Raw genomic sequence first — 24011 nt, forward strand, 5'->3', positions numbered from 1 at the left:
CCATCGATTGGGAAAGACTTTCCCCCTGGCATTGGGGGCAGGGAGGAAATATTTGCAGTCAACCAACTGGAGCTAGCGCACGTGGACTAAGACCAACACGTGCAGATGGCCCAGCCTAAACAGAGGGGTCAGCTGCCCAAGCAGCGGGACGCGAAACCCGGTTCTGGGGGGGGGGGGGATTATGTGGTGGTGCACATCTCTGTGAGCGAACCGGCCCCATTTGTACTGCTGTGCTGGCGGGGCAGCTGCAGAAGATGGCGCCGTTGGGGCTTGTTTATTGCCTCATGGCTTAGGCCACAGCTCGCACCCTGGGCCATGTGATGACGTTATCGCCATACGGGGCAGAACCCCTGTTGGCCTTAAAGGGGCATGCGCGAAATTCAAATGAACAGTTCTACTGGAAACCCCACCGAGTTCAGTGGTGTGTTTCTGTGGTGTAGTAGCCGCTACAAAGGCCTATTTAAGAGGACAAATAATAAGTTACTCATCTAAAATAAAGAAAGAATATGAGAGAAGTAGATCAATTGGATAAGGATATATTGTATTTAGAAAAGGAATTGCATGTTCTGTAAAATGATGAGAAATGAAGATTTTTGGAATCAAAAAAAATTGAAACAATACAATACCATCTTATAAAGCAGAAAGAGACAGAAATATTGAGTTGGGGGATAGAACCCATAAAAATCTTAGCATGGCAATTAAAAACGAACAATTCTCAAGAACAGTAACTGCAACAAAGAGGGTATCTGGTCAATTTACCTATAAAATGCAGGAAATTAATGATGATTTTAGGAATGTCTATTAAAAACTGTATCAATTGGAGTCTCTGAAGGACGGGAAAAAATAGATGAATATTTATCACCAGTTACATTACCTGAATTAAATATGGAGGAATAAATGGAATTATCAAATTCCTTCATGGATGTTGAAGTACATGACACTCTTATATCATTGTCAAATAACAAGGCTCTGGGAGAGGATGGTTTCTCTCGGGAGTTTTTTAAAGAATTCAAAGAGTTATTAATTCCAGTTTTTTTGGGATTATTGGATTTTCATGATTTACCAGAATCATTTAAAACATCATGAATAAGTTATTCCAAAAAAAGGGAAAGATGGTTACCATCTTCTTATGGATCAGTATCACTATTAAATACAGATTATAAAATTGTATCCAAACTATTAGCTAATAGATTAGCTAATTGTTTACCTAAATGAATAAATATGATCAAACTGGCTTTATTAAATATAGAAGATGAGCGGACAATATAGTTAAATTTATGTTTATTAATGTAGCCCAGAAAGAAAAGATAATGGTGGCTCTAGTCGCAGAAAAAGCATTTGATAGATTAGAGTGGGACTTTTTATTTAAAGTGTTAAATGTTTTTGGAATTCCAAATACTTATACCACACATGTCAAACTCTGGCCCGTTATATTTGGCCCGCAAGATCATTTCAAAAATGTATTAGAGGTGGCCCGCCCTGCAGCGAGAGCCAATGCTGTTTTTTGGTAATGTCACCCCCACCATCCTCCCCCTTCATTACACATCCTTCCCCATTGTAACAGGAAAAATTGTAACACGAGAAGTCTGTCGATGTCATCAGCCGGCAAGCCAGTTGGAAGGCTCCCACTTCTCCCACCTGTCGAGCGGTGCGGCAGATTGGCGAGCGCCTGTGATTTCCTGTCGGCGCGACGGACATGGCAGGCTGTGCACGGCCCCTGGGCAGCGCGAGCCCCACGCGACTGGCACCGGATGGCCCTTCCGCAGCGCGAGCGCACTTCTCCCGGTCGCCACGGCCTTCAGCGCTTGCACCCGCGCGGACCCCAGGGACGGCTGGTTCAGCCCTGCACATGAAGAGAGAGATGGTGGCTGTCCGCAAAGGCTGATCGGCAGCGCGCTGGGCCTGAGTGGGTGGGTAAGCAGGGGTGGGCAGAGGGTGTAGGTGAGGAGTAATGGGCAGGGGAAGTTATGGTGGTGCGAGGGGCAGTTAGAGGGAGGGATGAGTAGAAGGGGTGGATAGGGAAGAGGTAAAAGGGGAGGGGCAGGGCGAGTAGGGGAGGGGTGATTAGAGGGTGAGAGACAAGTAGAGGGAGGAACAGGTTGAGGGGAGAGGCAGTAGAGGGGCGTGTATAGGATGCGGTGGGTAGAGGCAAAGCAAGTGGAGTGAGGGGTGAGTAGAGGTTGGGTAAAGGACTGGTCAGGTAGAGGGATGGTGGCTCGAGGGTGAATAGAGGCCTAGAGCCTGAGGAGTGAGCAGGAAATGCTGAATCCTGATGCAGGCCAAAATGGACACAGCCTGTGAATGCTGACTACATCTCCACAGGGACCAAATATGTTTCCCTCAGGTCAAGCAAAGGGTGAACTTGAGCTACCTACTCCTGACCTGTAACATTATCCTCCTAAAGTTATATCCTAAAGTTTAACATTACATATGTTGAAAGAAGAGAAAACATGCAGATGTTGTTGAAAATTTTCAATAAATATTTAGTTCGGCCCTCGACTTAGTCCAAGTTTTTAATTTTGACCCTCCGTGAATTTGAGTTTGACACCCCTGACTTATACAAATTGGATGAGCTTGATATAATCATCCAAAAGACAAGGTGGTCACAAATAGGCAAATATCTAAGCCTTTTCTATTGGAAAGATCATCCAGGCAAGGATGCCCATTATCACCATTCTTATTTGCATTGGCTATAGAACCATTGGCAGAAGTGATAATGAGATCAAGGGTTTTCAGATAGAAGATAAAGAACATAAAATTAGTTTGTTTGCAGATTATGTTATATCTTACAAAACCAGAAATATAATTGAAGAAAATAAATGTATAATTGACAGAATATGGTTTAATATCAGGCTACAAAGTTAATGTAGAAGAGTGAAGAGATGCCAATGAATAGCAGGGACGAAACTCAAAGCAAGCAGGTGACAAAGTTTAAATGGCAATGGGAAGCAATTAAATATTTAGAAATTAATATTGACAGGAATTTAAATAATTTATTTAAATTGAAATATTTACTGTTATTATAAAAGAATTAGTGAGGATTTAAAAAGTTTTTTGAAGAATTAAATAAAAATGTAAGAAAATTTATTTTGCGAGATAAAATGCCAAGGATAGGCTTCGAAAAACTGACTTGGAAATTTGATCAGGGAGAATGAATTTTAAAAATTATTATAAAGCAACAGGGAGATCATTATTTGGATGGGGAGAAAATTCAAAATTGAGAAGTGCAAAGGGACTTGGGGGTCCTTGTACAGGGTACCCTAAAGGTTACCCACCAGGTTGGATTGGCAGTAAAGAAAGCATTAATTTCAATAGGAATTGAGTACAAGAGTAAGGAGGTGTTGATGAGGATTTATGGTGAGACCTCATTTGGAGAACTGTGTGCAGTTTTGGGCCCATTATCTTTAGAAGGGATATAATAATGCAGAGATTTATCAGGATGATTCCTGGAATGCAAGGGTTAACATATGAGGAATGTTTAGAAGCTCTTGGACTATATTTATTGGTATATAGGATGGAAGGGGATCTCATAGCATTATGAGTCCAGAGGATCCCAAAACCCAGCAGCATTAGAGATGCACCACGAGAAAGGATTACTTAAACAAAAGTTGTTTTTAATGATCTTTGAACATGAAAATACAATCTATTGACTCACTTAACCTACTTTTCTTTGGCTTGGCTTCGCGGATGAAGATTTATGGAGGGGGTAAAAGTCCACGTCAGCTGCAGGCTCGATTGTGGCTGACAAGTCCGATGCGGGACAGGCACACATGGTTGCAGCGGTTGCAGGGGAAAATTGGTTGGTTGGGGTTGGGTGTTGGGTTTTTCCTCCTTTGTCTTTTGTCAGTGAGGTGGGCTCTGTGGTCTTCTTCAAAGGAGGTTGCTGCCCGCCGTACTGTGAGGCGCCAAAATGCACGGTTTGAGGCGATATCAGCCCACTGGCAGTGGTCAATGTGGCAGGCACTAAGAGATTTCTTTAGGCAGTCCTTGTACCTCTTCTTTGGTGCACCTCTGTCATGGTGGCCAGTGGAGAGCTCGCCATATAACACGATCTTGGGAAGGCGATGGTCCTCCATTCTGGAGACGTGACCCACCCAGCGCAGCTGGATCTTCATCAGCGTGGACTCGATGCTGTCGGCCTCTGCCATCTCGAGTACTTCGATGTTAGGGATGAAGTCGCTCCAATGAATTTTGAGGATGGAGTGGAGACAACGCTGGCGGAAGCGTTCTAGAAGCCGTAGGTGATGCCGGGAGAGGACCCATGATTCGGAGCCGAACAGGAGTGTGGGTATGACAACGGCTCTGTATACGCTTATCTTTGTGAGGTTTTTCAGTTGGTCGTTTTTCCAAACTCTTTTGTGTAGTCTTCCAAAGGCGCTATTTGCCTTGGAGAGTCTGTTGTCTATCTCGTTGTCGATCCTTGCATCTGATGAAATGGTGCAGCCGAGATAGGTAAACTGGTTGACCGTTTTGAGTTTTGTGTGCCCGATGGAGATGTGGGGGGGCTGGTAGTCATGGTGGGGAGCTGGCTGATGGAGGACCTCAGTTTTCTTCAGGCCGACTTCCAGGCCAAACATTTTGGCAGTTTCCGCAAAACAGGACGTCAAGCGCTGAAGAGCTGGCTCTGAATAGGCAACTAAAGCGGCATCGTCAGCAAAGAGTAGTTCACGGACAAGTTTCTCTTGTGTCTTGGTGTGAGCTTGCAGGCGCCTCAGATTGAAGAGACTGCCATCCGTGCGGTACCGGATGTAACCAACTGCACGAAAACCAACAAGGTCGGGTCAGATACAGCAATGAGCTCTCTGAACCCTTCTCCATTAACAATAGCGTGAAGCAAGGCTGTGTTCTCGCACCAACCCTCTTAACCTACTAAACCCCCTTCTAACACTAAGCACGTGTGTGTAATTTCAGCAAAGTTCTTCGGTTCACAGTCCAATCTCACTGGTTGCAAGCAATTCTTGTACTGTGCATAGAAGTTAGCACTAACAAAGTTTATCAGTTTTTGGTGCTTAACAGGTAAATTGTTACCACTCAGGAGGGTTCTTGTTGGTTTTCAGTTTTTCTTATTTCAGGTCACCAGAGTGCCTTTCTGTTTCTCCTGTTCCAAGGGAAACACCAGACAGCCCAGTCGTCTCCATTGACTAGGCCGTCTTCCAAAGCTTGCCAGGTTGTCCCTCTGGAACAGATGTCTGTCTCTCCTCTCTGAAAGCAGTCTCTTTTATTCTCTCTGCCTGTAAAGATCACATGACCCTCCGAACAGCAAGTTGTTTTCCAGACAAAGTTGCCCTGTCTGTTGTTACATTTGTTGCCTTTTTGCAAGTCCATCATGAGTCTGTGAGCACTCTGCAAAAGCTCCTGCAAGAATTCTGTTTAAAAGTGTTTGTGTGTGACCTGCTCTAACAAACCTTTTCCAATTTATCTCCCAAACACCTCTGTCACAATAGAAATATTTCTAATGCTGAAAGGATTGGACAGAGTAGATGCGAATAAGATGCTTCCCTTAGTGGGTGAACCCAGGACAAGAAGGCAGTCTTAGAATGAGAAGGGACCCATCTAAAACAGAGATGAGGAGAAATTTCTTTAGCCAGAGGGTCGTGAATTTGTGGAATTCATTGCCACAAACAGCTGTGGAGGTCTGATCACTGGGAGAGTTTAAGGAGATTGATAGGTATCTAATTAGTCAAGGTATCAAGGGATAGGGGGAAAAGGCCAGAATTTGGAACTAGATGTGAGACTGGTTCAGCTCAGGGTGGATTTGCAGAACAGACTTGGAGGTGAATGGCCTACTTCTGTTCCTTTATCGTGTGATCTTTTAAACATTGAGGGGGAGCATCCATTCCACCTCCACTTCCTGCTGCCTTGGAGAAGCAGCCAACATATTAAAAGACTCACCCCTTCCCAGACCCACTCCCTCCTCCCCATGGAGAAGATTCACCAGTGTGGATCACCCTCCACCAGATTCAAGGACAGTTCCTTCCCCCTGTTATCAGACTCCTGAATGATCCTCGTACCTGCTGCTTTTACCAACTGATCTGTCCCTATAACTACACTCCTGCCCTGTGGCTTACGTACGGGAAGGCTAGCTGGACTGCTCCAAAACAAACTTCCTCACTGCACCTTTGTACATGTGACAATAAACTTGAACCTGAAAACAAATGGCAAATTCTTTTTAAATAGTTTTATTAATTTCAAATATAATCGTGCATATAAAAACATTTATGGAATATATATTAATAACAAATGACAATTTTTTAAACTCATGAAGTTTAAAAAGCTCATAGAACTGCATTTCAAAATTTTAAACATTTTTTTTTCCCCACATACAGCATGATTTTAAACCCTAGTCCCTAGCCCAAGTTGTATGACTAAAGAAAATATGTACTTCGTTCATAGAATACAATGGCAAGTATAAACATTTTAAATTATATCTAGAGGTTGTGAAAGTGATACAAGAATGATCCCCAGAGCAGTTGAAACTTTACATTTGAATTATTAATTGAATAACTTATCTTTTCTAAATTTAAACAGGACATAAAGTCCCTGACCCAGTGGGTGGGGCAGCATCCTTCCATCTAAACAGTACTGCTTGTCTAGCCAGGAGTGATGCAAAAGACAAGAGTACAACGTTTCATTGCAGTTAAAGGAGTATCATCTTCTCCAGTTGTGCCAAAAAGAACAATCAGTAGATTCGGTTCTGAATTTTTATTTAAAATTAAGAATAGAGTTTGACACACCTCCCTCCAGAGCCAGATTAACATAATGAAAGTAGCATATAATGCAGGCCACGGATTTCAAGGGCCCCTGCATTTACGCAAGATGAATTCTGAGAAACGTTTTCATATTTGTGCAGGGTCTAAGAGATACCACACTGATAGTCTGTATTAATAACCCTGATTAAAGGTGATCATTGGCCAAAATTGCTCACCTCAGAGGGGCACCACTGTCCTTGCCTCGCCCAACTGCCTCACTTCTAGCTCTGGCTGTCCGTTGCGGCCCACCCCACCCCCCCCCACACCTAATTGCTGATGCGCCAGCAGGGATGCAGTACTGCCAGATTTCATCGGAGCACTGCTCTGGCATCTGATCGGGCTGTTTCAGGGCCACCGACAGCTCATAATCCATAATCCCACTCAGCTGGAACCGCTCTGCCATCATCAGGGAAGCACAGGGAACTATGGGTAAAGCAGGCGGCCATTGCTCCCGCATTGAGCTAGCGCCGCTGCCATAAGTAATTTTTGTTTTAACTAAATGTGGAAGTTTTAACAGGGGAGGGGGCACAATTTCAGTGTAAGTGTAATGGAGGAGGGGGGCGCAATTTCAGTGCTTGCCATAGGTGTATATTCCCTAGATAATCACTGAATATATCGTTATCGTAGAAAGCTAGCCTTTATTCTTTAAGAATAAAGATGATTTGAAACTTACCAAAATAGACATGCAGGGTCAACATCAGAAACTCTCTCGGGGGGGGGGGGGGACCTGCTGCAGTCACACTTCCCCCTCACCACGCATGCTTTAGGCCCTGCACTACCTTATTCCAGCACTGCCTCCCTCCAGTAGTTTTCAAAATTAGGACACGTATGAATTAAAGAAGCCACCTTCTCTCTCACATTTATCAGTAAGGATTTACAACGGAACAGATAAGAGATAATTTAACTTTAGACATATTAGCCCAATGTAAAACTTTAAATTATAATAAGCCACAACAGCCACAAGGATGTAGCATTAACCATCCTAAAAATTAGATCCCAAACTTCATCTGATAATGTACAGTTGAAACCCTGTCCCCAGGCATTTTTAATTTTAGCAAGAGAGCCATGTCTCAAATCCATAAGCTTATCATAAAGAATGGATATTACCCCTTTACAGAAATGTTGTAACCTAATATCTTTCTTTGGCTTGGCTTCGCGGACGAAGATTTATGGAGGGGGTAAAAAAGTCCACGTCAGCTGCAGGCTCGTTTGTGGCTGACCAGTCCGATGCGGGACAGGCAGACACGATTGCAGCGGTTGCAAGGGAAAATTGGTTGGTTGGGGTTGGGTGTTGGGTTTTTCCTCCTTTGCCTTTTGTCAGTGAGGTGGGCTCTGCGGTCTTCTTCAAAGGAGGCTGCTGCCCGCCAAACTGTGAGGCGCCAAGATGCACGGTTTGAGGCGTTATCAGCCCACTGGCGGTGGTCAATGTGGCAGGCACCAAGAGATTTCTTTAGGCAGTCCTTGTACCTTTTCTTTGGTGCACCTCTGTCACGGTGGCCAGTGGAGAGCTCGCCATATAATACGATCTTGGGAAGGCGATGGTCCTCCATTCTGGAGACGTGACCCATCTTCAGCAGCGTGGACCTAATATCACATCAGCAATATTCACATTGGGTGCCCGAGAAAAATCTGACATTTAAGGAAGTGTCTAATTTACAAGTATCTGAAAAAATGAGTAAGTATTAAGTTGAACTTTTTAGAAAGCTGTTCAAATGATGCAAAACTATTATCAATGAATAGAATATGTACGGGAAGTCCAGCTGGACTGCTCCAAAACAAACTTCCTCACTGCACCTTTGTACACTTGACAATAAACTTGAACATGATAACAAATTGCAAATTGACATCAAGATTTGTTGCCTCAATAACCAAAACTCCAGTCCCTCCTGGTGTTTCAGTGAGTGATCTTTAAATATTCCACACTCTGCAAATTTTCTGTGTGAACTTGCTGGTGTTTCACCAAGTTGTTCAACTGGGTGAACTCCTTTCCACACTCGGAGCAGGTGAACGGCCGCTCCCTGGCGTGGACCCGCTGGTGTCTCAGCAGGTGGGAGGTCTGGGTGAAGCTCTTCCCACACCAAGAGCAGGTGAATGGCCTCTCCCCAGTGTGGGCCCGCTGGTGGGTCAGCAGGCTGGAGGACTGGGCAAACCCCTTTCCACACTCGGGGCAAACAAATGGCCTTTCCCCAGAGTGCACCCGCTGGTGGATCAGCACCTGGGAGGAATGGGTGAATCCCTTCCCGCAGTCAGAGCAGGTGAATGGCCTCTCCCCGGTGTGAACCCGCTGGTGGATAAGCAGGTTGGAGTACTGGGTGAACCCCTTTCCACACTCAGCGCAAATGAAAGGCCTCTCCCCAGAGTGGACCCGCTGGTGCCTCTGCAGGTGGCCGGATTGGGTGAAGCCCTTCCCACATTCAGGGCAGGTGAAGGGCCTCTCCCCAGTGTGGCCCCGCTGGTGCCTCCGCAGGTGGGATGACTCAGTGAAGCATTTCCCGCACTCAGGGCAGATGAAGGGTCTCTCCCCAGTGTGGACCCGCTGGTGGGCTCGTAGGTTGGAGGTATGGGTGAAGCACTTCCCACACTCGAGGCAGATGAACGGCTTCTCCCCGGTGTGGACCCGCTGGTGGGCCAGCAGGCTGGATGTCCGGGTGAAACCCTTCCCACAGTCAGTGCAAGTGAACGGTCTCTCCCCGGTGTGGACTCGCCGGTGTATTTCAAGGTTGGACCTGTTGGTGAAGGCTACCTCACACTCGGGACAGGCGAACGGCTTTTCCCCAGTGTGGACTCGCTGGTGGGTCAGCAGGTTGGGGATCTGAGCGAACCCTTTGCCGCACTCTGGGCAGGTGAAAGGCCTCTCCCCAGTGTGAACCCGCCGGTGTATCTCAAGGCTGGACAACATGCTGAAGCCCTTGCCGCATTCTGGGCAGGTGAAGGGCCTCTCCCCGGTGTGGACCCGCCGGTGTTTCGTTAACTGACTCGACCACTTAAAGTTCTTCCCGCAGTCGGAGCACTGAAACGGGTTCATTGCTGTGGGATGAGATGTGACCAGGGGATAAATTAATGCAGTCCTCCCCCAGGGCTCACAGCTGTGCTCAGCCCGATGGAGGTTCCCAGAGAGCAGGGCAGCAGGTTAAATCAACAGAGGCTAGGGCTAGGTCTGGGACTAGGGGGAAAGTGTCCTCTAGCTGTGCATTGCAAGCCCTGGAACCACAGCAGCCCTCTGTTCCAGCACTTGGCACTGAATTGCTTTCGGTACCTAACAAGCGCTTTGCCCCAGAAGGCGCATGAACGGAGCTCAGAACTGTGCAAGCAGAGCCCTTTGCAGAGGGTGGGACATTGTGGTCAGAGATGTGATCGTGAACCTTGGGGTGGTGAGAAAACCCCCACCTTGGAAATGAAGGTGGGGAGAGTGATGGCTGGGTGCTAAGAGCTGGGGTTCCCTCTGACACACAGGGACCGATTTAAAATCCAGGTGAGGAAACCTCCCCCGATGCTGCGAAGTTCATGGATGCGATGTCTGTTGCTGACTGTAATACAAGAAGATCATAACCTGGTTAAGCCATTTGGCCCCTCAAACGCATCCTGCCATTCCATCATGCTGATTTACTATCCTTTTTAACCCCATTCTCCTGCCTTAACCCCATTCTCCTGCCTTTTCCCCCAACCTTTGATTCTCTTCCTACCACCACCTTAAATATCCCCAATGAATTGGCCTCCACAACTGCTCGTGGCAACAAATTCACCACCGTCTGCATAAAGAAATCCCTCCTCTCTGTTCTAAAGTGTTGTTTTGTATTGAGGCTGTGCCCTCTGGTCAGACTCCCCCACCACAGGAAACATCCTCTCCACATCCACTATATCCAGGCCTTTCAGATCTCCTTGAGTTTCATTGAGACTCCACCCTCATTCTTCTAAACTCCAGTGACTACAATCCCAGAGCCTTTGAATTCTCTTTATATGAAAATCCGTCACTCCAGGGATCATCCTTGGAAACCTCCTGTGGCCCCTCTCCAATTGATATGGAGCCCAAAGCAGAACTTTCACCAATGCTTCATAAAACCTCAGCACACCCCTGCTTTTACTTAGACACACCGTGGTGTAACAGGCCCTTTCAGCCCACGAGTCCATGCTGTCCAATTACACCCAATTAACCTATAACCCCCAGTACATTTTGAACATAGGACGAAACTGGAGCACCCATGGAAAATCCACGCAGACATGGTGAGAACACAGGGAGAACATACCTTACAGACAGTGCAGGATTCAAACCCCATTCTTGCTCACTGGCGCTGTAACAGATGGCACTAAGATTGGAGGAGTTGTGGACAGCAAAAGGTTTCAAAGCTTGCAAAGGGATCTGGACCAGCTGGGAAAATGGCAGATGGAATTTAATGCATCTGCAAGGACAAACCAAGAAAGGACATACACGGTTTATGGTAGGGCACTGAAGGGTGAGGGATCTGGGAATACAAATACATAATTCTCTGAAAGTGGCATCACTGGAGGATTGCGTTGTAAAGAGAGCTTTTGGCATATTGGCCTTCATAAAGCTTAAGTATTGAGTTCAAGAGTTGGAATGTTATGGTAAAGTTGTACGAGACACTGGTGAGGCAAAGTTCCGATCACCTAACTACAGGAAAAATATCAGTAAGATAGAGTACAGAGATTTACTAGGAAGTTGCCTGGAACTGAGTTACATGAAAAGGTTAAGGCTTTCTTCCCTGGAGTGTAGAAGAATGAGGGGAGATTTAATAGATATTTAAAATTATGTGGATTATTGGCAGAATAAATGTAGCTAGGCTTTTTTCACTGAGGATAGGTGAGATACAATCCAAGGACATGGGTGAGAGGGGAAAAGTTTAAGGGGATCGGTACTCCACCTTGAGTACTGAGGAGGGGGATAGTCAGACTATAGTGGGCAGAGGTGTGGTGTCAACCTCTGTGACCCAGAAAGGTAGGGATAAAAGGAAAAGGGCGATAGTTATAGGGGATTCAATAGTTAGGAGGACAGACAGAGGTTTTTGTGGACACGATAAGGAAAACTGGATGGTGGTTTGCCTCCCTGGTGCCAGGGTCCGTCCAGGATGCACGTTCAGAGTTTTTCTAAGGAGGGTATCAGGAATGTTGATGAAGGAAAGGCTATGGATGTTGTCCACATGGACTTTAGTTATGCTGCTGACATGGTCCCACATGGAAGGTTAGTCAGGAAGGTTCATGGTGAAGTAGTGAACTGGATTCGTCAATGTCTGGACTAGGAAGCCAAAGAGTAGTGGTAGAAGATTAGCCAGGGTCCATCCGGGATGCGCGTTCAGAACATCATAAAAGGGGAGGGTGAGGAGCCTGAGGTTGTTGTACATGTTGGTACCAATGATGTTGGAAGGAAGAAGGAAGTGGTCCTGCAGAATGAGTATAGGGAGTTGGGTAGGGAGCTTAAAAGGAGGACCACTATGGGGGTAATCACTGTGCCACGTGACAGTGAAGGCAGAAATAGAATTAGGTGGAGGTTAAATGCATGGCTAAAGGGGTGGAGTAAGAGACAGGGTTTCAAGTTCTTGGACCACTGGGACCTTTTTGGGGGAAGATGGGACCTATACCATAATAATGGTTACATCTTAATCCGAGAGGGACCAGTCTCCTGGTGGGAGCATTTGCTAGGACTGTCAGGGTGGGGGGGGTGGTTTAAACTACTATGGTTGAGGACAGGGTTTTAAGTTAGGCAGGACAGCAGGGTGAGGGTTAGTAGGCTAAGGAAAGAGACACATTTGAATAATTTGAGGGAGGAAAAGCAGGAAGTAGTAAAAAGATGTTGTAGTGAAAATTGTGAGAATGGAAGAGAGGAGGATATGCAGAAGGTAGGATGTAGGAGATCCCTGAGATGTATTTATATTAATGCGAGGAGCGTAGTAAGGAAGCTGGATGAGCTAAAGGTATGGATTGACATGTGGCATTATGATGTTGTGGTCATTAGCGAGACGTGGTTGAAGGAAGGTTGTGACTGCCAGTTGAATGTTCCAGGATTTCGTTGCTTTAGATGTGACAGAGTTGGTGGATTAAGAGGGGGAGGTGTGGCATTACTTGTCAGGGAGGATATTACAGCAGTGCTGAGGCAAGGTAGACTGGAGGGCTTGTCGAGGGAGTCAGTGTGGGTAGAGCTGAAAAATAAGTAGGGTGAGGTTACTATTATGGGGGTATATTATAGGCCTCCAAATGAGGAAAGGGAACTAGAAGAGCAAATGTGCAAGGAAATAGGTGAGAAATAGGGTGGTGTTGGTTGGGGATTTCAATTTTCCAAACATAGATTGGGAAATGCAGTCAGGGCAGGATGGCTTAGTATTTATGCATTGTGTTCAGGATTGTTTTTTGCAGCAACATGTTGAGACGCCAACTAGAGGGGGAACGGTTTTAGATCTGTTCGGGGCAGGTGACGGAGGTAAGCGTTGGAGAGAACTTCGGATCCAGTGATCATGGGTCCATTAGCTTTAGTTTAATGATGGAAAGGGATAGGTCGGGTCCGAGGTTGAAGGTCTTCGAGTGGGGGAAGGCCAGATTTGGAGATATGAGAAGGGATTTGCAGAGTGTTGTGTGGGCTGATCTTTTTGCCAGAAAGGATGTAGAGGAAATTTGGGAGATTTTGAGAGTACAGGATCTTTATGTTCCAGTCAGGCCAAAGGGAAAGACTAAAGGTTCGAGGGAACCGTGGTTTTCTGATGAAATTAAGAAGTTGGTTCGGGTCAAGTGGGAGGCCTATACCAAATATAAAAAAAACAAGGGATTGAGGAAATGTATGGTCGTTACTTAGATTGCAGGAAGATCCTTAAGAGGGAAATTAGAAAGGTATGAGGAGTCCATAGCTAATAAGACGAAGGTGAATCCTAAGGGTTTTTACAGATTATGTGAACAGTAAAAGGAGGGTGAAGGATAGAATAGGTCCACTTGATGATAGGACCAGTAAACTATGTCAGGAACCATATGAGATGGGAGAAATATTGAACAATTTTTTCTCATCCGTATTCACGAGGGAAAGGGACATTGGGCTATACAAGATAAGAGAGGCAAAGAGCTTAGTTATGAAAAGGATAGGGATTAGTAAAGTGAGATTTTTGGAGTTTCTAGGGTCAATTAAGGTAGATAAGTCTCTTGGTCCTGATGGGATTTTTCCCAGGACTTTAAGGGAGGTCAGGGGGCACTGACAGTGATTTTTCAAAGATCACTGGAGGAGGGGGTGGTACCACAGGATTGGAGGATTGCAAATGTTGTTCCATTGTTCAAAAAAAGGTGTAAGCCAAGTAATTATCGGCCAGTAAGTTTGACTTCAGTGGTGGGGAAGGTTATGAAGGGTATTCTTCTTCTTCTTCAAGATAGGATATATGCATATCTGGATAGGCAGGGATTGATTAGGGGCACCCAGCATGGGTTTGTAACAGGAAAGTCATGTTTGACGAACCTTGTTGAGTTTTTTGAGGAAGTGACAAAAAAGGTGTATGAAGGTAGAGCTGTGGATGTGATCTTTTTGGAATTTAGTAAGGCTTTTGATAAGGTTCCGCATGGAAGGTTAATAAGGAAGGTTCAGTCACTAGGAATTAGTAGAGAGATTGTGACATGGGTTCATAAGTGGCTGGGAGATAGACAGCAGAGAGTCATGGTGGACAACTGTATGTTGTTTAAACATATTTAAAATTCGGTTAGATAAATTTTGACATGATAGAGGAATTAGGGGATATGGGGAGAAGGCAGGTAGGTGGAGTTAGGTCATGAATTAGATCAGCCATGATCGTATTGAATGGCGGAGCAGGCTCGATGGGCCATTTTTGGCCTACTCCTGTTCCTACTTCCTATGTTCCTATGTCAGGTTGGAAGCCTGTGACAAGCGGGGTACCTCAGGGATTGGTGCTGCTGGGTCCCTTGTTTATCATTTATATTAATGATTTAGAGGAGGGTGTGGTTAACTAGGTAAGCAAATATGCAGATGATATGAAAATAGGGGGAATGGTGGATAATGAAGTAGATTTTCTTGGATTACAGAAGGATTTGATTTGTTTGGAAGAGTGGGCTGAAAGATGGCAGATGGAATTCAATGTAGACAAGTGTGAGGTGTTGCATTTCGGTAAAAATAACCAGAATAGGACATATACAGTTAAGGAGAGGTCATTGAGGCACGCAGAGGAGCAGAGGGACCTGGGGGTTATGGTACAGAGTTCACTGAAGGTAGATTCCCATGTAGACAGGGTGGTTAAGAAGGCATACGGTATGCTGGCCTTTAGTATCGAGTATAGGAGCTGGGAGGTGATGCTGCAGCTGTTTAAGGCATTCCTGAGGCCAGGTTTGGAGTATTGTGCTCAGTTCTGGTCTCCAAGTTATAGAAAGGATATAGATAAGGTGGAGGTAATGCAGAGAAGGTTGGCAAGGATGTTGCCTGGTTTACAGCATCTTGATTACAGGGAGAGATTAAGAAGACTGGGACTTTATTCATTGGAATGTAGACAACTGAGAGGGGACTTGATAGAGGTGTTTTTTAAATTTTTTTTTCACACTATAAACCATATTGATCAAGAAACATACATTTTCCTTCTTAAATATATAGTGTCATTTTCTCCCCCTCCCCTCCCTCCCCTCCCTACCTCCCCTCCCTCCCTCCCCTCCCTACCTCCCCTCCCTCCCTACCTCCCCCCCTCCCTCCCTCCCCACCTCCCCTCCCTCCCTCCCCTCCCTCCCTACCTCCCCTCCCTCCCTACCTCCCCTCCCATTTATTTAAAGTTCAGAATATAAGATACATTAAACCCGTCAAACAATGTTGTCACTCAATAAACAAGAAATTCCACTGAGTCAGTTCTTTTCATTCTCTTCTCCTTCTGTCATTTTAGGTGGTAGATGTCCACGGTAGGTTTTCCCTATTATGATTCATGTATGGCTCCCATATTTGTTCAAATATTGTAATGTTATTTCTTAAATTATAGGTTATTTTTTCTAATGGAATACATTTATTCATTTCTATATACCATTGTTGTATCTTTGGCTTGGCTTCGCGGACGAAGATTTATGGAGGGGGTAAAAAGTCCACGTCAGCTACAGGCTCGTTTGTGGCTGACAAGTCCGATGCGGGACAGGCAGACACGATTGCAGCGGTTGCAGGGGAAAATTGGTTGGTTGGGGTTGGGTGTTGGGTTTTTCCTCCTTTGCCTTTTGTCAGTGAGGTGGGCTCTGCGGTCTTCTTCAAAGGAGGTTGCTGCCCGCCAAACTGTGAGGTGCCAAGATGCACGGTTTGAGGCGTTATCAGCCCACTGGCGGTGGTCAATGTGGCAGGCATCAAGAGATTTCTTTAGGCAGTCCTTGTACCTTTTCTTTGGTGCACCTCTGTCACGGTGGCCAGTGGAGAGCTTGCCATATAACACGATCTTGGGAAGGCGATGGTCCTCCATTCTGGAGACGTGACCCATCCAGCGCAGCTGGATCTTCAGCAGCGTGGACTCGATGCTGTCGACCTCTGCCATCTCGAGTACTTCGACGTTAGGGATGTAAGCGCTCCAATGGATGTTGAGGATGGAGCGGAGACGACGCTGGTGGAAGCGTTCTAGGAGCCATAGGTGGTGCCGGTAGAGGACCCATGATTCGGAGCCGAACAGGAGTGTGGGTATGACAACGGCTCTGTATACGCTTATCTTTGTGAGGTTTTTCAGTTGGTTGTTTTTCCAGACTCTTTTGTGTAGTCTTCCAAAGGCGCTATTTGCCTTGGCGAGTCTGTTGTCTATCTCATTGTCGATCCTTGCATCTGATGAAATGGTGCAGCCGAGATAGGTAAACTGGTTGACCGTTTTGAGTTTTGTGTGCCCGATGGAGATGTGGGGGGGCTGGTAGTCATGGTGGGGAGCTGGCTGATGGAGGACCTCAGTTTTCTTCAGGCTGACTTCCAGGCCAAACATTTTGGCAGTTTCCGCAAAGCAGGACGTCAAGCGCTGAAGAGCTGCCTCTGAATGGGCAACTAAAGCGGCATCGTCTGCAAAGAGTAGTTCACGGACAAGTTTCTCTTGTGTCTTGGTGTGAACATCATGAGTTGGGACCGGAGGAGTCACTCAGTACTAAGGAGTAACAGGATGCAGGTGTGACCTTGTACGCTCAAGATAAGTGTGGCAATAACAAGATGATGTGCAGCAGACTAACAGAGAAGGGTAGCAACAGCTTATTCATTGGACAATGTAATGGTATGATAATTTACTAAGTGCGTGTCCTGAGGTATAAAAAAAAACACCACTTGCTGATATCGGGAGAATGCGCTGTTAGTTGCAAGTGTTACATTCCGGTAATAAAGAACCTTGATTTCGACTCAGTCTGGTGTCCGACTAACTCATTCTCGAACAAAGCAGACCTAACAATACTCAAGTCATCTTCTAATTTCCAGGCTGACATAATACTTTTTTTTGCTACAGCTAGGGCTATCATAACAAATCTTTTTTGTGAACCATCCAAATCAAGTCCAAATTCTTTGTTTTTTATGTTACTTAGGAGGTAGATCTCTGGGTTTTTTGGTATATTGCTTTTTGTGATTTTATTTAATATCTGGTTTAGATCTTCCCAAATTTTTTTCACTTTCTCACATGTCCAAATTGCATGAATTGTTGTTCCCATTTCCTTTTTACAGCGAAAACATCTGTCAGATACTGTTGGGTCCCATTTATTTAATTTTGAGGTATAATGTATAGCCTGTGTATCCAGTTATATTGTATCATACGTAACCTTGTGTTTATTGTATTTCTCATAGTTCCTGAGCATAACTTCTGCCATGTTTCATTCTTTATCTTTATGTTTAGATCTTGTTCCCATTTTTGTTTAGTTTTACCATTTGTTTCCTCATTCTCCTTTTATTGTAGTTTATTTTTATTGTAGTTTTTGATTATCGTTGTGTCTGTAATCACATATTCAAAATTACTTCCCTCTGCTTCCCTATTTGTCCTTCAAGTAGGATTTCAGTTGGGAGGAGTCAGTCACATGATGGAGTAGTGGCCAGTCGGGGAACTCCAGCCCTCTCCAGAAAAGTTTAAAAAAAAAGTGAAAAAGCGAAGGCACAAACACAAAAATCAAAATAAAGTGAAAATAAAGGTGTGGAGAAGATGGCAGCGAAAAAAGAAAAGCCAAAAGCAATGGGAAGAGGAGAAGAAGAAAAGATGTCAGAAGAAGGTGAAGGCCTTACCTGTCCGAGGAGGCCCGCCGCAGAGAGAGAAGCCCGCTCCCTCAGGTCAGTTGAAGCCCTGAACTCGGGACTACAAAAATGGCTCACGGAGCCAAATAAAAGAGCGCAACCGCGCATGCGCGAGGAGTCGCGCATGCGCGATGCACAAGACAAAAATAACACTGATGCGAGGGGGGACCAGCTGAGGAGTTGATCTCCACAGCTGAAATTGACAGCTACAACAAAGCAGCAAGAGGAAAACACAGAAAATAACGAGAGCAAGAGAGTAAAAAGAAATCAAAGAAACAACAGATGACCAACCCAGAGGAAGAAGACCAGCAGCAAGACACTTCTAATAAAAATAAGAAGACCAAAAATACCCAACAAAATAAAACAAACAAACCAACAAGAAAACCAGAAGAGACAGAGGTAAAGGACACAGATCCTGGAATGGACTCAGAAGAAGAAGAGGAAGAACATAGAGAAATGGAAGGTGAAGGGAAGGGCAAAAAAATGGATATATTTTTTTAAAAGAATATATGGAATCAGTAAAAGAATGGCAGTCACAAGAATTCAGTGAAATAAAAAGAAGAGTAAAAAGTACAGAAGAAAAAATGAATAGAGATGATCATGTCAGATATAGGAAAAAGAGTGGACAAGGTGGAAGAACGAGAAACAGCCGTAGAAATGGAAGTAGAGGACTTAAAAAAAGAAATTAGAAGAATCTGATAAAAAAGTTAGAGACACAAGAGCTGTTAGCTCAGAAGATAGATATAATGGAAAATTATAATAAAAGAAACAATACAAAGATAGTGCGCCTTAAGGAAGATGAAGAAGGCAAGAATATGAGAGAATTTATAAAAGAATGGATCCCCAGGGTCCTAGGAAGACCAGAATTACAGGAAGAAATGGAAATAGAAAGGGCACACAGAACATTAGCCCCTAAACCACAACCACAACAAAAATTCTTAACATATACAACAAGAGAAAATATATTGGAGAAAGCAATGAGGAAAATAAGAGAAGACAAAAAAACCACTGGAATACAAAGGTCAAAAAAAAATTTATGTCCAGATACAAGTTTTGAACTCCTGAAGAAGAGGAAGGAGTTTAATGCAGCAAAAACGATCCTATGGAAAAAAGGATATAAATTTATGCTAAAGTATCCAGTGGTACTTAAAATAGTTATTCCAGGGCAGCAAAACAGACTATTCTAAGATCCGGAGGAAGCAAGAAAATTTGCAGAACTACAAAATAGACAGAGAGAGGAAGATATGTCTTTTCTTCTTTGGCTTGGCTTCGCGGACGAAGATTTATGGAGGGGGTAAAAAGTCCACGTCAGCTGCAGGCTCGTTTGTGGCTGACAAGTCCGATGCGGGACAGGCAGACACGATTGCAGCGGTTGCAGGGGAAAATTGGTGGGTTGGGTGTTGGGTTTTTCCTCCTTTGCCTTTTGTCAGTGAGGTAGGCTCTGCGGTCTTCTTCAAAGGAGGTTGCTGCCCGCCAAACTGTGAGGCGCCAAGATGCACGGTTTGAGGCGATATCAGCCCACTGGCGGTGGTCAATGTGGCAGGCACCAAGAGATTTCTTTAGGCAGTCCTTGTACCTTTTCTTTGGTGCACCTCTGTCACGGTGGCCAGTGGAGAGCTCGCCATATAACACGATCTTGGGAAGGCGATGGTCCTCCATTCTGGAGACGTGACCCATCCAGCGCAGCTGGATCTTCAGCAGCGTGGACTCGATGCTGTCGACCTCTGCCATCTCGAGTACTTCGACGTTAGGGATGTAAGCGCTCCAATGGATGTTGAGGATGGAGCGGAGACAACGCTGGTGGAAGCGTTCTAGGAGCCGTAGGTGGTGCCGGTAGAGGACCCATGATTCGGAGCCGAACAGGAGTGTGGGTATGACAACGGCTCTGTATACGCTTATCTTTGTGAGGTTTTTCAGTTGGTTGTTTTTCCAGACTCTTTTGTGTAGTCTTCCAAAGGCGCTATTTGCCTTGGCGAGTCTGTTGTCTATCTCATTGTCGATCCTTGCATCCGATGAAATGGTGCAGCCGAGATAGGTAAACTGGTTGACCGTTTTGAGTTTTGTGTGCCCGATGGAGATGTGGGGGGGCTGGTAATCATGGTGGGGAGCTGGCTGATGGAGGACCTCAGTTTTCTTCAGGCTGACTTCCAGGCCAAACATTTTGGCAGTTTCCGCAAAGCAGGACGTCAAGCGCTGAAGAGCTGGCTCTGAATGGGCAACTAAAGCGGCGTCGTCTGCAAAGAGTAGTTCACGCACAAGTTTCTCTTGTGTCTTGGTGTGAGCTTGCAGGCGCCTCAGATTGAAGAGACTGCCATCCGTGCGGTACCGGATGTAAACAGCGTCTTCATTGTTGGGGTCTTTCATGGCTTGGTTCAGCATCATGCTGAAGAAGATTGAAAAGAGGGTTGGTGCCAGAACACAGCCTTGCTTCACGCCATTGTTAATGGAGAAGGGTTCAGAGAGCTCATTGCTGTATCTGACCCGACCTTGTTGGTTTTCGTGCAGTTGGATAATCATGTTGAGGAACTTTGGGGGACATCCGATGCGCTCTAGTATTTGCCAAAGCCCTTTCCTGCTCACGGTGTCGAAGGCTTTGGTGAGGTCAACAAAGGTGATGTAGAGTCCTTTGTTTTGTTCTCTGCATTTTTCTTGGAGCTGTCTGAGGGCAAAGACCATGTCAGTAGTTCCTCTGTTTGCGCGAAAGCCGCACTGTGATTCTGGGAGAATATTCTCGGCGACACTAGGTATTATTCTATTTAGTAGAATCCTAGCGAAGATTTTGCCTGCAATGGAGAGCAACGTGATACCCCTGTAGTTTGAGCAGTCTGATTTCTCGCCTTTGTTTTTGTACAGGGTGATGATAGTGGCATCACGAAGATCCTGAGGCAGTTTACCTTGGTCCCAACAAAGCTTGAAAAACTCATGCAGTTTGGCATGCAGAGTTTTGCCGCCAGCCTTCCAGACTTCTGGGGGGATTCCATCCATACCTGCTGCTTTGCCACTTTTCAGTTGTTCGATTGCCTCCACGGCCTCCCCCCTCCACGGCCTCCCCCTCCACGGCCTCCCCCTCCACGGCCTCCCCCTCCACGGCCTCCCCCTCCACGGCCTCCCCCTCCACGGCCTCCCCCTCCACGGCCTCCCCCTCCACGGCCTCCCCCTCCACGGCCTCCCCCTCCACGGCCTCCCCCTCCACGGCCTCCCCCTCCACGGCCTCCCCCTCCACGGCCTCCCCCTCCACGGCCTCCCCCTCCACGGCCTCCCCCTCCACGGCCTCCCCCTCCACGGCCTCCCCCTCCACGGCCTCCCCCTCCACGGCCTCCCCCTCCACGGCCTCCCCCTCCACGGCCTCCCCCTCCACGGCCTCCCCCTCCACGGCCTCCCCCTCCACGGCCTCCCCCTCCACGGCCTCCCCCTCCACGGCCTCCCCCTCCACGGCCTCCCCCTCCACGGCCTCCCCCTCCACGGCCTCCCCCTCCACGGCCTCCCCCTCCACGGCCTCCCCCTCCACGGCCTCCCCCTCCACGGCCTCCCCCTCCACGGCCTCCCCCTCCACGGCCTCCCCCTCCACGGCCTCCCCCTCCACGGCCTCCCCCTCCACGGCCTCCCCCTCCACGGCCTCCCCCTCCACGGCCTCCCCCTCCACGGCCTCCCCCTCCACGGCCTCCCCCTCCACGGCCTCCCCCTCCACGGCCTCCCCCTCCACGGCCTCCCCCTCCACGGCCTCCCCCTCCACGGCCTCCCCCTCCACGGCCTCCCCCTCCACGGCCTCCCCCTCCACGGCCTCCCCCTCCACGGCCTCCCCCTCCACGGCCTCCCCCTCCACGGCCTCCCCCTCCACGGCCTCCCCCTCCACGGCCTCCCCCTCCACGGCCTCCCCCTCCACGGCCTCCCCCTCCACGGCCTCCCCCTCCACGGCCTCCCCCTCCACGGCCTCCCCCTCCACGGCCTCCCCCTCCACGGCCTCCCCCTCCACGGCCTCCCCCTCCACGGCCTCCCCCTCCACGGCCTCCCCCTCCACGGCCTCCCCCTCCACGGCCTCCCCCTCCACGGCCTCCCCCTCCACGGCCTCCCCCTCCACGGCCTCCCCTCCACGGCCTCCCCCTCCACGGCCTCCCCCTCCACGGCCTCCCCCTCCACGGCCTCCCCCTCCACGGCCTCCCCCTCCACGGCCTCCCCCTCCACGGCCTCCCCCTCCACGGCCTCCCCCTCCACGGCCTCCCCCTCCACGGCCTCCCCCTCCACGGCCTCCCCCTCCACGGCCTCCCCCTCCACGGCCTCCCCCTCCACGGCCTCCCCCTCCACGGCCTCCCCCTCCACGGCCTCCCCCTCCACGGCCTCCCCCTCCACGGCCTCCCCCTCCACGGCCTCCCCCTCCACGGCCTCCCCCTCCACGGCCTCCCCCTCCACGGCCTCCCCCTCCACGGCCTCCCCCTCCACGGCCTCCCCTCCACGGCCTCCCCCTCCACGGCCTCCCCCTCCACGGCCTCCCCCTCCACGGCCTCCCCCTCCACGGCCTCCCCCTCCACGGCCTCCCCCTCCACGGCCTCCCCCTCCACGGCCTCCCCCTCCACGGCCTCCCCCTCCACGGCCTCCCCCTCCACGGCCTCCCCCTCCACGGCCTCCCCCTCCACGGCCTCCCCCTCCACGGCCTCCCCCTCCACGGCCTCCCCCTCCACGGCCTCCCCCTCCACGGCCTCCCCCTCCACGGCCTCCCCCTCCACGGCCTCCCCCTCCACGGCCTCCCCCTCCACGGCCTCCCCCTCCACGGCCTCCCCCTCCACGGCCTCCCCCTCCACGGCCTCCCCCTCCACGGCCTCCCCCTCCACGGCCTCCCCCTCCACGGCCTCCCCCTCCACGGCCTCCCCTCCACGCCTCCCCTCCACGGCCTCCCCCTCCACGGCCTCCCCCTCCACGGCCTCCCCCTCCACGGCCTCCCCCTCCACGGCCTCCCCTCCACGGCCTCCCCCTCCACGGCCTCCCCCTCCACGGCCTCCCCCTCCACGGCCTCCCCCTCCACGGCCTCCCCCTCCACGGCCTCCCCTCCACGGCCTCCCCCTCCACGGCCTCCCCCTCCACGGCCTCCCCCTCCACGGCCTCCCCCTCCACGGCCTCCCCCTCCACGGCCTCCCCCTCCACGGCCTCCCCCTCCACGGCCTCCCCTCAAAAGATGCTCACAAACTCAAGCTAGCATGCTGGAACATCAGAACCATGCTAGACAAGGCTGACAGCCACCGACCTGAACGTCGGTCTGCCCTCATTGCACATGAACTCCTCAGACTTGACATCGACATAGCCGCTCTCAGTGAAGTCCGCCTGGCAGATGTAGGCAGCCTCCAAGAACGCGGCGCGGGCTACACACTCTACTGGTCTGGCAAGCCTTCGGATGAACGACGCCTATCTGGTGTAGGCTTCATGGTCAAGAGCTTCATTGCCTCCAAACTCGAAAACCTTCCGACAGGCCTCTCGGACCGAATCATGTCCATGCGACTCCCCCTTCAGAACAAGCGTCACATCACCCTCATCAGTGTCTATGCTCCAACCCTCCAGGCGGAACCAGCAGAAAAGGACAAGTTCTACACCGACCTGCGCAACCTCATCCAACGCACCCCTACAGCCGACAAGGTTGTCATCCTGGGCGACTTCAACGCTCGTGTCGGCAAAGACTCAGAAACCTGGCCAGGAATCCTGGGCAAGCATGGCGTCGGCAAGTGCAACGACAATGGGCGCCTCCTGTTGGAGCTCTGCGCAGAACAGCGGCTTGTCATTACAAACACCCTTTTTCAGCAGAGGGACAGCCTTAAGACCACCTGGATGCATCCCCGATCCAAACACTGGCACCTCCTGGACTACATCCTGGTGCGAGAAAGTGACAAACGAGATGTGCTCCACACCAGGGTCATGCCTAGCGCGGAATGCCACACTGACCACCGGCTGGTTCGCTGCAAGCTCAACCTTCACTTCAAACCAAAGCCCAGGAACAATAAAGCCCCCAGAAAGAGGTTCAATGTTGGAAACCTGCAGTCAGACGAAGCGAGAAGAAACTTCCAGGCAAACCTCAAAGCAAAGCTCGA

The 24011-nt window shown here is 48.8% G+C and overlaps 1 protein-coding gene across 10 annotated transcripts in view; it reads right to left on the reverse strand.

Annotated features, from left to right (window-relative positions):
* The window catches only part of LOC138761545 (endothelial zinc finger protein induced by tumor necrosis factor alpha-like), a 68416-nt gene that overhangs the window by 35994 nt on the left and 8411 nt on the right, over positions 1-24011 (reverse strand). For 6 of the 10 annotated variants that reach the window (XM_069933855.1, XM_069933853.1, XM_069933847.1 and 3 more), the window contains 2 exons: positions 10994-11146; positions 8233-10276 (listed from right to left, as the gene is read on the reverse strand). In XM_069933855.1, coding sequence (XP_069789956.1) covers positions 8644-9774 — 1131 coding nt within the window. In that variant the 5' untranslated portion in view covers positions 9775-10276; positions 10994-11146 and the 3' untranslated portion in view covers positions 8233-8643. Of the gene's footprint in view, positions 1-8232; positions 10277-10993; positions 11147-24011 lie in introns of those variants that run through there. The other 4 variants (XM_069933851.1, XM_069933854.1, XM_069933857.1 and 1 more) reach the window with 3 other exon arrangements.

The sequence above is a fragment of the Narcine bancroftii genome, chromosome 4, assembly GCF_036971445.1.
Source record: "Narcine bancroftii isolate sNarBan1 chromosome 4, sNarBan1.hap1, whole genome shotgun sequence".
Lineage (NCBI taxonomy): Eukaryota > Metazoa > Chordata > Chondrichthyes > Torpediniformes > Narcinidae > Narcine > Narcine bancroftii.